The 15,430-nt window shown below is 40.8% G+C and overlaps 1 protein-coding gene across 4 annotated transcripts in view; it reads right to left on the bottom strand.

Annotated features, from left to right (window-relative positions):
* SLC16A12 (solute carrier family 16 member 12) overlaps window positions 1-15,430 on the bottom strand; it is a 32,380-nt gene that overhangs the window by 9,390 nt on the left and 7,560 nt on the right. For all 4 annotated transcript variants that reach the window (XR_013340262.2, XR_013340261.2, XM_021539408.3 and 1 more), the window contains exons 2-4: window positions 3,659-3,875; window positions 2,976-3,079; window positions 1,585-1,728 (exon numbers count right to left, since the gene is read on the bottom strand). Coding sequence is in view for 2 of the 4 variants with exons in the window: in XM_021539408.3 (XP_021395083.1) it covers window positions 1,585-1,728; window positions 2,976-3,079; window positions 3,659-3,765 (355 nt within the window). In the remaining 2 variants the exon portion in view is untranslated. The remainder of the gene's footprint in view (window positions 1-1,584; window positions 1,729-2,975; window positions 3,080-3,658; window positions 3,876-15,430) is intronic.

The raw sequence follows: 15,430 nt of genomic DNA on the forward strand, positions 1-15,430 counted from the left end.
TGCCTTTGGCAGAACTTGCTGATAGAGGATAAAACAGTCCCCAGTGCTGTAACCGGCTTGCCATATCCTCCTCAAAGGCCACACTTTGTGGGGCAGGCACTAAACCTGCCAGGATGGAATAAGAGGATTAGAGGGACTCTGGGCAGCGGGTGCCCAGTCTGGCACCCCTCAGGAGGCAAGGGGACAAGCAGGACACAGAGCTGGGGTTGGACCTGTACAGGCAGCAGAGCCAGTGGAGCAGCCCTGAGCTAGACATCATCACTCAAGTGCTATGAAAATCATGCTTTATTAGGCATACACACCATTTATTTTTCAGTGAGTTGGCAGGGAGAAATAGGTCTCAAAAAAGCCAGCAAATATCCTCTGAAAAGTGGAAAGTTTAGAGCTGAAAACATTTTAATGCCTCTTAAAAGGAACTCTGCTACTTATTGATACTCCCCAATCTCACCTCTGCTTCACTCTTTGGTTTCAAGTCCTGCTGCTTTTGTGGATTTAGACACTTGTTGTGGTCTCATCTGCTCTCTGGGTTGGGGGCACCACATCTAGCCTTTACCAATCAGTCCCCACAGGTTAAAAGTTCACTGCTTGTAATGAAGTTGGATCTTTACCACTCCATGTACAAGTTATAACTGCTTTTCCACCTTGGTATTCACAGCAACTCCCACTAAGGAAGCCTCAGAGGTATTAGCATTGTTTGTAGCACAGTTCCTCGAGTTACAAGAAACCTTTTTATTTGTTATGAACACATTTTGTCACAGATTAACATTGCAATACAGGAGCAGCATGCACTAAAATAAGGATTTTTTTTTTAAAAACAAATAAGCTGTTGGCAGCATGTGAACTGCAGTAATTCCACCAACTTCTTACTAAACTCCAGGGGACCAAGTACAAGGTCTTATATCACCGTGGCTACCAGGTCAGTATTAATGAGGAAGGAATGTCAGTGTGACCGTGGGCCCCTCTCAAGTTCCTCTGTGCACAACAAACACAGGCAGATAGGACAGAGCAAAGATTTGTTTTCACCATACCTGAGCAAAAATGGAGGAGCTGCTACAGCAAGACTACCAACCAGCAATTTTTTTTGCTGTTCAACTGGAATATAATGCAGACAAAAGTAAGGCATACAGCTGAGGTGCCTGGTATTCACAAAGAGCTCCTCTATCTCTTACTTACATTTATGTTTTGGTTTAAACTTTTTTCCCAAATATGCAAATATATTAGGGAAATCTAGAACTTCTGCTATAACAAATTCCTCCCAAATCCCAGACAAAACAGGGAATCCTTTTCATGTATACTAACTGCAGCAGTCCTTCCTGACCTCCCATAACTTCAGAACTTTATTGACAGTCCTCTCTAATAGAAGGTAAGAGTTGCTTTTGCAGGGTGCTTCATTTGTGTGATACTAGATCAGTCAGTGCTGAAGCTCTTGCTGGCACAACCTCTCGTCTACAATCATGGGATCAAGTCTGAGTATTTTCATTTGACCAGTGCAGTGTCAATATGACATGGAGGAGAGATTACCCATTGTTTTTAGCATTCCTGTCTTGTGTTCTGGCAGCAACAAAGGGGCTGAATGCCTCCTACCTGTGAGGACTCCTAATGATAAGTAGAGGTGTTCCAGACTGGTGGCGAATGAGCTCAAAATTAGTCCAGTAGATGCAAGCAGCCCTCCTAGCATTATACCAACTTGGCAGGATACATGATTACTGATTAAACTCCCAAGCGGGGCTTCAAAGAAACAAATAAAGCAGGTAGTTAATGGCAGGTCTTCACACACAGTTCACTGCAACAGTTAGAAAAGAAAAGGAAGTAGGGGGAAGCAGGAGAAAATAGTATGTGCAGCTACAGGGTAGTCTTCCAACATAACCCTGTCACAATGGCATGAGCACCAAATATAAAGAAAAAACCTTCTAAAAGTAATTCTCCTGAAAGTCAGGATAAACCTGAGATTTACAGGAGCTTTCTCAGCAGCCATTTCTGTAGCTCAAAGTCATTATGGAACACAGCCAGTCTGCAGTGTCAAGGGGTCAAGACAGGCCACAGGAACAGCCCACACTGTTCATTACTCCATGCTTACAACACTCAGACTTTTCCCCACCTGGAATTTGCACTTCAGCCCTCAGTAACTTTATGTGTCCTTCCTCACAACTCCCTAGCCTTGTGGGCTCTGGGTTAGACCCAAACAGGAGAGGTCTCACATCTTTTGGACAATCACTAGGGCTGCTACCCTTCTCCTGCGCTTCTCCCAACACCGATGTCTTCCAGATCATCCTGCATGGGATGTCATCACCAACCCCCTCCCCTTCTACTACCTGCAATGCCAGGGCAAGGTTACCCTTATTTCTCTCTTTTACCCGAGATATAACTGGTCACAGGAGAGTTGTTGCATCTCATTCTAGCTCTGCCCCTCTGCCTTTCTAGCAATTCTTATGGATTAACCTCTTCTACAGGACTAGGGCATGGATTTTCACCAAGCTGTACAGCTTTAAAGTAAACTCATGAGAAATCCAGTACAACTGCTACATTGATGCACATGATTTTTAATAATAGCAAATTTTCTTTTAAGAGAGAAGACTATTTGTAAATATACACTTTTGATAAAAGGAGGATGGTTGTGACTTGATCTGAAGGCAAGATGTACATCCTGTTCTACATCTCAAATAAAACTCCAATCAAAAGACAAAAGAAACAATTGCTTAGTTAATAGCTCTCAAACATGAGGTGTCCCAATAGACCTCAACAAAAGTACGTTTCTGAAAAATTAGATCACTTCACAAAACAAAGTTCTGCTTTTCTTTAGTATGAAGACACTCCCTTGCACAACTGTATTGGGGGAAGCAGCTTGGATATACCATACCCCAGAGATCCCACAGTATCACTCTTTTCCAGCTGACTCCACCAACATGCAAGCATGCTAAAAACAGATGGAGCTGATGCAAAAGTAGCCACATTACTCTTAAAAGGGTAATACACACCACAAAGCATTGTAGCACAGTCGACAATGGAGTGGATCCAAGCAGTTCTGGCATAATCCTGCCCAAAGTATGCCTGGAACTCCACAAAAAAAATGGAGATACACCTAGGGCAGAGAACATAAACACCAGTCTGTGAAACATGGAATATTTGCCTCATGGGAAACACCATTCTCACTCTTCAGGTATAAAAAAGTATCCACTTGAAGGTCCTCTCCAGCTCCCAGGTAAATCAAAATTGTGGTTGTGAACATTATAATTTTCACATTGACTCAGGGGTCACACAAATTCACTGGGACTGACAAAAAGTGAGCATGGCTGTGGGGTCAGAGGGACACAGTGAACCCAAAGAGACCCTACATGATTCCTCCCTCCCCAGCCAAGCTGAAATAGCTCTACCTGCCCCAGGCCTTGGTTCTGTAAGAAATCAAGGAGGGGGTGCTGAAAGCTGGAGCAGCTGTCAGAGGAGGCGAGACTAAAGCCAGAGGGCTCTAATCCCTTGGTTGCCCCCGCAGCCTTAGGGGTTTCAGGAAGCCTTGGAAAAAGTAGCAGGAGAGAGTCTGTACCTAACCAGAATAACCCGCTCAGCTGCAGGACATCGGGGGAGATAACAGACCCTCTTCCCAAGGTGGAAAAAAATAAAAAAGCCACAAAGAGGCCAGCAAGACAAGCAGCAGTGCTTGTACCTCGTCACGGCCCTGGTGCAGATGGTGACGAGGAAGCAGCCAGCAACAATCATCCAGCCCCAGCCGCCGTCGGGAGGGCCGGCGCGGGCCCGGCGGCGCGGGGCCATGGCGGGGCTGCGCTCCTCGCCTCAGGGGCAGCGCCCGGCCCCGGCTCTCATGCCCGGCCCGTGGGGCTGCTCGGCACACAGAGCTGCTGGGCGCACGGGGCTGCGGCCATCTGCGGAGAGAAACAGCCTCAGTCAGACATGCTGCACACGCTGGAACGCTGGGGCTGGGCACGGCATCCTGCCTCAGCCCTCCCTGCCATAGAAAAGGGAGCGCTTCCTTCCACATGGAGCTCATGAACATTTCTTGGAAGCAAGAGGGCCATTAGAATTTGAGCCAGTGTCTGGTATCGTGCTTTTCATGATAATTTGGGTGATTTGTCCAGCAGTTGCATCCTAGCACACGGTACTCTCTTCCCCGCTGCGTGCCACTGCATAGATGTGCGAGTCACTTGACTGCTGCCCGTCACTCATTCACCTCCGGCAGGCTCCCCACTCATGCCAAACCTGGCCTGATCTGTATTTTCAATTGCAATCTCTACTCAAACTAGCTACTCTTCCTTGTACACAATTTAGTGCAAAAGTTTTGTTTTGAGAGAATACGGTTTTCACCTTTGTACGCTAAGGGAATGTTTACTCCACAACCAGAACAGATCTGATGATGAAATGACCTCTGTATTCTCACAAGCTAAACCCCAGATGAAAGCTGTAATCAGCAGGACACAGCAACTTAATTTTGTGAGCATGGATAGTTCACAGAAGGTCAGAGCTAGCCTGTCTCTCTCTCCTAGCCACTTCAATCAAAACTGCGTCTGCATCCAGGCCACAAAATGTTCTTTAAACACACACTGGGTGCTGCAGGACACTGCAGGAGAGCCAGTGACGCCCACTGGATGGACCCTAGGTGAGGAACCGAGTCATGGTCTTTGCTAAGGGGACCAACAGCCCTCAGTCCTTTTGCATCCGTGACTGAATGGCAGGGCTCGACTGAGGGATGGGTGCCCCGATTTTCTCAGTGCAGGAACACGCAGCGCTGGCTGTCAGTGCTCATTTTCAGTCCATATTTCCGCCATCACCAGCAAACCCTTAGCCTCTGGATGGATAAAAGGTTTATAAGCAGAATATCTGGGATGTCTTTCCATTTTGCTTGAAGAGAAAGTTTAAATACCTTCTATCTCACCTAGCTACAGCAGATGCTAAGTATGCAAGGCCACTTCAAATGGCAGTTCAAGAAAGCAGCTACATGGTTAACAGTGAGCATCCTTGTCCTTGAAGCTGCTCAGGTGATGCTCCAGGCTTGACTCTGCAGTGCCTAGAGTTTCCTGACCCAAAACAGCAAGACACTCTAGAACTAGCCCTATACACCACCACATCTGAACCTTTGAGAAGTGCTCATCAGTGACCTCCTTGAAATATCCAGAGTTGCAGCTCAAAGCCAAAACCATAATTATTTTAAGAAAACATATACACACTGCCAAACTCAAAGGTGAGCAAAATAGGAGAAAACAGGTATGACAAACAAAAAACACAACACGATGAAAGCTTAGTTGAATTCCTACTAGACTGTAAATAATATCCTGTAATAGCACTGTACAAGAGGACCAAAATACTTTTTTTGGAAAACAAAATCTTTGGTAGTTTTGTCACAAATAGATTATATCCTGATTTTTCAATGAAATCTACCATGAATTTATCCTGCCAAATTCACTTGAACAAGCAGAGCCAGTACCATTGCTTTGTACCATGTGGCCACCACATTTTGCATCTAACACTGAGGGCCTTGAGGTACATACACTGCATTATTGCAAGTTCAGTAAGTTATGTTCAAATGCCTGGAAGATTGAATAGCCCATAAGAATCCATGAATTAACAGGGTAGTCATAAAGTTTAAGGTATTTAGCTCAAGAGTTTCCTGGCAATCACAAGTAATATAGTTAGGTGGAGTTTGCATAAGCACATGATCCATCACAGAGGGATCCTGAGCACTTCTGCAGAGTCTTGGCAAGGAGAAGCTTCTTATTTTGTGTCTGAGCAGTATCTTTCATTGCCCATTCTACAGGAATGAAGGTTTTGGGTTTTTTTGTTTTGGGTTTTTCTAGGGGTTTTTGTTGTTGTTTTGGGGTTTTTTGTGGGTTTTTGTTTTGGGTTTTTTTTTTTTTGTTTGGTTGGTTTGTTGGTTGGTTTGGTTTTCTTTTTCAAGTTTTGATTATTTAGGGTGGAGGAGAAACTTCCAGGAATGCCAGAATGGATAACAATAACCCTTCAATAAGCAGAAATATATACAAAAATTTTCAGAGGAGTCAACGATCTCTACATACATTAACTTTAATGCACAGACAGTAGTAGCTGGGTGGCATGACCTCAGCCTAGATCTCTGGCCCAACTTCCCAGGCAAGCTTCAGCTCAGGTTGAGTTTACATTTTTAGCTGTACATTAACATACTTGGGAAAAATTTGATGACATATCAGGCTAAGTAAACATAGATTAGGTGTTTCGTTACATAGTTACTTGCTGTTATTTTCCCAGAACCCTGGCAGCAAACATTTAATGAGGTTACAAGCAACTGAAAACAACCATAGTATAAAAAATGCCTGGCCAACAGGAAAAGGCCACCCAGCCTCCTTACAGCAGATTAGTGCAAACCTCATCTCCTTGACTCCTTGACTTGCTTCAAGGAGTGCTGTGCCTTTGACAGACACTGAACGAATAGGCAAGTTAAATAATTACCTTTCTTGTTGCTGCACATGTCTAAAAGCACTTATTATGTCAACCTGAGAATTTTATTCAGAGGGTAGGAAACTTCATTTGCTTACACCCTGGTGCTGTTTTCTACTTATCTGTATGGTAGATAGTACAGATTGTGGACTCTGCAAATGAAGCTGAACAGCAAGAAAGCACACTTTATCTGTGCAATCATGTCCTCCCCCTTCCCAAATGCCAGTTTGCTCTCAATGTTGCATCTTTTTCTTAACCTTTCTGGTATAAGATAAGACTATTTTTTGAATATTTGTTCCACTGTAAGGCCTGGCAGCATTGACTGCTATTATAACATATCTCAGATGTACGTGAAAGTTCCTGCTGCTTGAGACAGATGAAGGAAAGCAGGGTTAAAATATAATCTCATGAAACAGCTCTATACTTTGCTAGATAATTTTCACCCAAGCACTAAGTAAATGTGCTTTGCTGTGAGTTCAAAGAAGATGCAAGTGAGGTAAAGATGGTACAAATTCTGCTGATCCCTTAGAAAGCCTCAGTTACCCAATGTGCCCTGGCAGCTTACTAAACACTGACTCTATTCCCCCAAGTTAAAACATTAGGTTTAATTTGGCAGGATAAAAAAAACCCTATTAGTTACTTCAGCAGCTGTTTTTGAGAAGCCTAGAAAGAAGGCAAGTGCTCCTGAGAGCACCTCCCTTACTCAGTCTTTCAGCAAGCAGAAAGGAGGGGGTGAGGTTACTAAAAAGGCACTACCATAACCTTGAACCTCATCACAAGGTCCCTTTTGCCAGGAAAAGGAGCACAAAAATCCACAGCAGCTTAGCAACCTGCCAGCACAGCAACAGGAGCCACTGACCTTTTAAACAGCTCACGGCCAGCAAAGTGTTCACTGCTCCCTCTGCCTACCTCTCCTGCCACCCTAAAGGTTTCCTTCTTTGGAGTAATTCATTCAATAATGATATCACAACAATGTGACAAAGGACAGAGGAGCAGCAGGTACAGTCACTGTGGCCTGCCTGGGGACCAGGGGTGGCACTTTTCCTACCTTGCTCACCTGCTCCATATACAGTGCTGGCAACTCCCTCATCTCAAGAAATATCCCCTACAGTGCCTGACAGTTTGGATGCTTTTTGAAAATGCTTCATTTGCAGAGGGATACAGCTTCAGCCAGAGGAACAGGCAGAGAGTGGTGTTTGTATCACAGTTGTCCCACAGCAGGAGAACACAGAACATAGTGGGCATCCCACTCTACTGCTTTCTTATTCTTCACCCTATCCTGATTATACAAAATAATAATAGTTCTGTGTGTTTAGACGTCTTTGCAATTTCTTTCACAACTGCATGGAAGGATTCTGTGCAGTTTATCCCAACAGAACTGGGAACTGGTCCAAATATCTATTACCAGCATAAATAAGCACAGACTCCAACACTTTTACCTGTTCCATAATGCAGAGATGTACATCTCAGAAAAATGAGAAAGAGACTTATCTAGATTTTTTTTTTTTTTGTGGACATACAGTTTATCTATTTGGATGTGAGATACATCCAAATAGATAAACTGTATGTACCACTTGCTGTCTTTACCATGAAAATGGGGTGGGAGAGGCCTGAGAAACCTGTGACAGTCTCTGTGCCCAGCATGCCAGGACACGCTTCCAGAACAGGTTCATACACACCAATGAATTTAAACTGTACTTCTCTGGTGAACAACAACACATACAGATTTCAAGGTCACTTTAAGAACATTCGTGCAGATGAATTTTATGAAGAACAAATATAAAGCAGCTTAAGCATAGCTGGAGAAGATTCATTAATGCGTGAAAGGTAACAGAATTGCATATATTTACTACATTTAACCTATGCACCTAACTCTAGGGCAGTTTAATAGCTTCTTGTATTTACCCTGTTCACATAGCTTTAGGACAGATCTTCTTTCTTGTTCTTCAGATTGTGCCAATTATTATTTCTAGGCACTTGCTACATTCATGTTGATCTCTTGTTTTAATACTCTCTTGCTTTCTTTTCTCTTTGACTGCTGCATCTTCAATGAAATGAAAAATGAACAAACTAAAGAACTATAAATAAAAGAAAAAACCAAAAAGGGTGTGGTATGAGTATTAAAGAAAGAAGGGAGAAGGAGGAAAAAGCTAGCTAACAAAAATATGTATGTTCTATGGCGTAGTGGAGCATAAGATTAAATATTTTACAGGTTTTGAAAGAGTTCATTTCTTTTATGTGTCTTGACGGATCAAGGATGACCACATCTGACCACTGACCAGAGTCCTTCCCAGAAGGTGGCTAGCTACCTTAACTTTTACAGAAGAGCACATTTAAATGGGACATGGTATTTGATATGAGCACAGCTCTATTGACTGGTCTAGTGAGGACAAAAGGAGATACTCTTTTTTGGGGTTTTTCCTGTTTGGAAAAAACAAGACACTTTTTCAGCCTCTTTTGCTTCCCCATATTTTCCCACTAGCAATCATGGCAGGCACTACAGCCAGCAGCATTCTGGCAGACAGCTAAATTCTAAATTGTTCTTAAATACATGGAAAATAAAGACTTAAATTCTGTGCAGCTCTTGGGATGCAAACACTATTTCTAATCTAATCTATTTTCTCTAGTCAACAGCTGTCCCATTCTGCACCCCAAGTTAGCTATTTAACTCAAAAAGAACAGCTTGTTTTGATTTCAGCAATCTTTTTATCAAGAATTATATGATTATGACTTTGACTTGTTTAAAAACAACCCAAGAGGTTTTCTGCAACCCTATGTTCCTAAATAAAAATAACTCTCTTGAGCATCTTAAGGCTATTACTCTATATTGTCAGCTTTTTTCTGTTTAAATATGTGTCTGTCCAGTCTCTAGACAAAAACAAAGTTTATGTTTTTCTGAAAAGAATGGCTGATGAATCCATGGAAATATTCATTGTGTGAGTAAGTAATCTTACAGATTATGCACGTCTTCACAAACAGGGTACACATTCTGCTTCTCTGATGCCATAAAATCAATATCTGTCCAGCATTGTTACAAATGGTTAAAAAAATAACTGCTTACCTAAAAGTTCATTTAGGGAATTGTACCAGAATCAGTAAATAAACAAATACCTAAAAAAAAAAATCCCAAAACAAAACCAAAATCCAACCTGACTTTTAATTGTTGCCATAATACTACGACAAGAACTACATTAAGACAGATTGTACTAAGTGCTTCATACTTTTTCCAGTTTTTTATCCATATTATTCCTGAATAAATCTGGATGTTTTATTTTGATAATGTGTAACCACTTTTATACTTTTAAGGAGGGATTTCTCTATGATACCAAATAAAAGCAACATTAATAATCTATTTTTTTGCAGAAGTACTTTGAGGCTTCTAATCATAGAGCAGTGTCACAGGACTGGGCATTATGCAAACATCTGATAAAACTTTCCCTCCATCCAAAATGTATCCAGATAGAGAAGATGAAATGTGTAACAGCCCAGCTTATTGACTCCTGTCAGTATGCTGAACAGCAAATGTTCTTTGTTTGCTTCAGTTAATGCATTAGAGGGAGGTGGTTGCTGGAGACAGACTGAACAGGAAAAGCAGTCTGGAAAGCAAAGGGGTGCTAAGCAGCTGGTAGAGAGTGGAGGTGCCAGAGAGGGGATATAGGTGAGTGGGGTGACAAAAGAAGGGCGAGAGTTTAGAAGACTCTAATTTACCCAAAAAGTTAAAATACTAAGGGCTGAACCATGAAAAATATGGGAAAAGGAAGGGCTGTAGAGTAGCACAATGTTCATTAGCTGCTCCTGTACCAAGCAGTCACTGGGAAAGGAAGGGCCTTGCTTGCCTCCCACAACAATCACTTTGCCACACAGGCTCCTTAATTTGTCAAAGCTGCCAGAAATTGCTAAATCAAATGATGCAGCTGGAGCTACAGCAGGAGTAGACACTGTTAGCAATGAGAAATGCAAGGTGAATGTCGCTTGTCTCTTAAAACCATTGTGTGGGGCTTACAGAAAACCAGCAACCTGACAAAAGGGGTCTACAGAAATAGGTTAAGCAAAAGATAATGGAACCCTCTTGACTCTTTTACATAGCTCCAGGCTAGGTTAGACCTTAAATAATGTAGTTTAACTACAGAGGGTAAAGACCGCAAAGGAATATTTTTGTAGGAAAACATCTTTGCAGAGAAAGCTTGACTTTAACTTAACTCCACCTGAAAATGTGCATTTTTGATGTATACTCTTAAGGATTTTTAAACAGGTACAGTTCTCACCATCTCATTTCTCACTGTGATGAAAAGAATAGAGAGTCAGATAATTTTCCTTGAGTACATGTCTGTTACTGAAATCTGAGCTGAGACTGCCAGTGAGCACACCCTTAGCAAGGCTGTGGTCACACATGTTCTATCTTATGATGTCAACATACATATGTGTCAAAAATCTCTGATGTTTGCTATTTTTCTAATATCTCTCATTTTTTCAATATTCCTACATTTTCCTAATGTAGAAACAGATGGTGGGTAGACAATGGTTTTTTGAATGTTTTTTATTTACTTATAATTACATTACATTTATCTGTTAATTTTTAGTTTGATAATATATCATTAATGATGATTAAACATTTCTTCAAACACTTCTCATTTACTGTTAAGCTTAAATATGTGCTAGTACAATAATTTTTCTGAGTTGTTCCTATCTTTTCAAGGATCTGTGCACTTCTCTGGATCAGGAACTTATTAGTGCTTTCTTACATCCTTAAAAAATGTTAACATCTGACCATAATTGTTTGGAAATTCTGAAAAAGCTTCTTAATCAAAGTGGTCTTCAAGTTTTCATACATCTGGTATAGAAATGTTTCCATCTTCAGGACAATCTTGCCCTGAGAAAGAATGCCACTGCAAAGCTGCAATGGAACATGAGTGAATAGCACATGTTTTTTCAGATCATTACATAGTTGGTCTGTGGAAATCACTACTAGCCCGTTTCTTCACTGATTCTGCACCCCAGATTCTACTTTGGTGATAAGGATCCAAAAATTAACCTCTCTTAGGTCAGCTGTAGATGACCTGGTGAATCATATAACAAAAAAATGCTGTTCTGATCCCTGAAGAGAAAATTAAGGTGTCCTCAGGCACGCCAGGAGTGCTCAGGCACCAACAATGCAGCTGTGCCTGGGTAAAACTGAGGGGCTGACAACATGGAGACACATCTCCCTGAACATACCTGGAAGTGCCAAAGGCCACACAAAAGCTGAGGTTGCTGCCAGCTTTTGTGTCTCATCTCTGAAAAGAAATGAGTGCTGACAAACACCAGTTCCAGCAAACCTCCTCGGTGGGGAGTCCCAGCCTGGGGAAGCACTGACAACCCTTCTGCAGTGTCCTGGGAGAGGTGACCCTCAGTCCAAGCTCCTGCTCAGCAGAGGAGATCCAGGAAAGCAGGAGCAAGGCCAGGGGACACTTGTATGCCCTCACCTGGAGCTCTCAGTGGTATGCTTAGAGAACTTGTCCCTGTACTAGGAGCTCTTTCACAGTTATCACCTTTTCAGCCTTTCTGTTTATGGAAAAACCTTGTTCAAGAGATGCAAAACTAATTTGGTTTATAATGTCCTTGATGTGCCTGGCTGGGTTTTAGTAAGATTCACTTAAACAAAGACATATATTCCCCATGTTCTTGAAGAGCTCAGAGCCCAATTGGCATTGTTGGGTTTTTAACAATTCACACAGAAAAAATACTTTTCACAGTTCATTTTCAAAATGTACATCTTATACAAGTACTTTCTAAAAGGAAAGGAAATTATTGTTTTAGAAAACAAATTCTGTACCTACAGAACAAGTTATCCAGAAGGTTGTCTCTATTTATCTGATGGTTTAGGGCTGCTGATAGCATCAATTCATCATCATCTTCAATGTGCAATATTTGCCAAAGCTAATCAGGCATGCAAAGGCAAGGCCGGTTATTTCCGTTTGTTCACACAAGCTTATGTTCTGAAACAAAGCTATTAGGATCCTTGATGCCATGCCTGCTCTTCTAATGGACAATATGCACCACATGATAGCAAACTGTCACTGTGACTATTAGGGGGTTTTCAGCTGAAATCTTAAACTCTGTAAAAAAGTCAGCCCTACTATCATGTCAGAGCCACAAATTATTTTTCCTTTAATAATGTTAATATATAATCATTGTATATTGTAACTGTGCATTAAGATAATCCTCAGCAGGAATGGTGGGAAAATATCTAAATACTGGACAGACAACTGTTCAAGACAAAAAAACAGGATGTCTGTAATTTCCTGAAACAGACTTTCAAAACCAACTACTGATGAATGTGGCTTTACAGGGTTAGGTATTTCTGAGAAGTCATTGCACAAATCACATTTACCTTACTAAAAGAGCATAATATATTATAATAGATCCATAGGTACATTCCAATGAACATATCTCTGCAAGCAGGCTCATGTGTGTCCCTGAACAAACCCTCAGAAAGTAACAAAGGGGAAGCTACTAAGTTGGGAAGGAAGCATTAAATACTAAAATGAAAGACAAGGAAACAGATGACTGAAGTCAAGAGGAAAAACTTCTAGCATGCCATACAAAATACATCTTTGACCAGGAAGAATGTACACAGTGAAATATGCATCTACTCACAAGTAACTGTTTTGGTGAAATCACATGCTGGAAGTTAACAAACAACTGAAGTGTCTTGGGCAGATCAGCACATTCTTCATGCTCGGTCTTCCAATCAGCCTCACTGAGCCATCCATGTTTCAACTAGATCCTTGCTTAATACTGTATTTTAGTTTTTAGGAAAACTTAAAAGCCTTGAGAGAAGCGCCCCAGGTCCCCTTTTCTGAGTGAATACTGGTGCAGCTGCTCGATTACATCATTTTCAGAAATGATCAGCAGGAACTTTCCATGATACTTAAGGGTGTGCTCCTGCTAGTCAGCAGCCCAGAAATATAGTTTCTCAATGTTATTTTAAAGAACATTTCTCTTCATAGAATGTTTCTGCTTTGATAAGTGAAACACAGAAAAAAATCACCCTGTTATACCTTAAGTATGTTTTACCATTGCTCTCCAGATTTCTATTTTAATTTCTTTAAAAGTTAGTCTCCTTTTTCATTTTCTTAGATGTTCCCATACATATCCTTAGCTTGTATCCCCTCAGCTCCACAGACACACAGAACTGTCAGCAAGCAGAATGGTATAGTAAGTGTTCAAACAAGCCTGGGATGGAGATGTGATTGGAAAGAATATTTGGAAAAATATCTGACCACAAGAAGCACAGGATTATCTTAACTCATAAAAAGCATGAGACCAAGGGCTTTGCACCAAGGGACTCAAGAGTGCCTCTGGCAGGAAAACAAACCTGTAAGTAGTGAGGGCAGAAATTTTACAGAAGAGAAGTTTGAGTTACTCTAATAGTAAATGAGACAGCGTGTAGAAAAACAGGAAACCACTTTCCCCAGATTGTATCACATTTGTCTTTTCTCTTCACCATCTACACTGTAAAGGCAGATAGCTATAAAAGAAGAAGGAAAAGAGCCCATCTGGAGGAGCAAGACATCAGGGAGTCATCTTGTTAAATGTTAGAAAGCAACGATAAGAGAGCCCATGAAAGGTGACATTTTAAAGTACTTGAAAACTGAAAGAAAGAAAGAGGCTGATGCTATCTAAGAAAAATAACCTAGAAATTTATGTAAGAACTGGTTATAAAAACATTGGTAAAAATTCTCTGTTTCCTCTTCCTTTTAAACCCAGCCCTAATTACAACAGCTGAATATTTACAACCCCAGAACAAGCGCAGCCTGCCAAATCTCCCATAAAACACCCAAAGGCTCCTATGAGCAAACTCTCAAATGGAAACATTTCAGAATCAAACTATGTAGCCTCTGCTTTTTCATCTGATCCTACAGGCCAACTTGCTGGCCATGTATCATAGCTCTTGAACCACTGAATTGGAAAGTTTATAAAAACAAAAATCTGGATAAAAAATTCAATAATAGATTGTAGAACTAACAATAGGCTTTCAACCTGGTACCATGCTCAAGGATCTACTCTATACAAATTAGAAGAAAGTTTAAAAAATAAAAAAAAAAATTGTCCTGGCTTTTTGCTCTCAGCTTCATTATTCACATTACTGTCAAAGAGCCATCGGGAAGAAATGCATTTGCTGCCTGTTTAGACTGGAGAGTCAAATGAGTGTTATTTGGTCAAAGCCTCACCACATGTCAGCTTGGGAACAAAAGAACAAGATTTAAAAGGACAACCCAACAGTTATCCTCTTATCCTGTTATTCCAGCGAACCTTGTAAATGTCTCTTACCTATATCTTGTTATCAATAATCCTTTTAGTGGGATCAGTTTCACTTTAAACAGCTTATTACATGGATGAAAAAAGGAGCAAAAATAACTCACGAATTATCAGAAAGCAAAAATAATTTCTAAAACCAACATTCATATATTGATACACAGAGGATGATATTCCTTAAAATCTTCTCACTGTGAAGTTAATTTTTTTCTCTAAAAATGAACAGGTTCTAGTGATTTTTTCAAGAAATCTTCTATTGACAATGGAAATTCACCCCATGTAGAGAATAAACTGTAACTATCAAGAAGGCATTATTTAAATTGCATCTTCTGAATTACCTGAAAGAGTAACTTGGAGCATCCCAAAGAAGAGTTGTTACAGGGAATTTTTGGTTTACCCATAAATTCACTGGCACCATAAGAACAAAGGGATAATCTTGATCTCACACTAAAACTGTGCAAAAGCAAAGGTTCAATTAAATTATTATATTGTTTTTTAATGATGAAATCTCTCACTGAGTTAAGTTTCCATTTCCAATTTAGTACCACTGGTGTATCTTGGTACCCTAAAAAATATTGGAAAGGTATTGGCAGCAACACCTGCCTATGAACCTAACTAAAAAAAGCTCTATTATGCTCTCCAAATCCTTCATCATTAGGTAGTTTTTCTTCTTTTTTTCTTGAGTGGGCATTTCATGTTAGGACAGGTTGCATTT

The sequence above is a fragment of the Lonchura striata genome, chromosome 6 (assembly GCF_050655825.1).
Source record: "Lonchura striata isolate lonStrDom1 chromosome 6, ASM5065582v1, whole genome shotgun sequence".
In the NCBI taxonomy this organism is placed as follows: domain Eukaryota; kingdom Metazoa; phylum Chordata; class Aves; order Passeriformes; family Estrildidae; genus Lonchura; species Lonchura striata.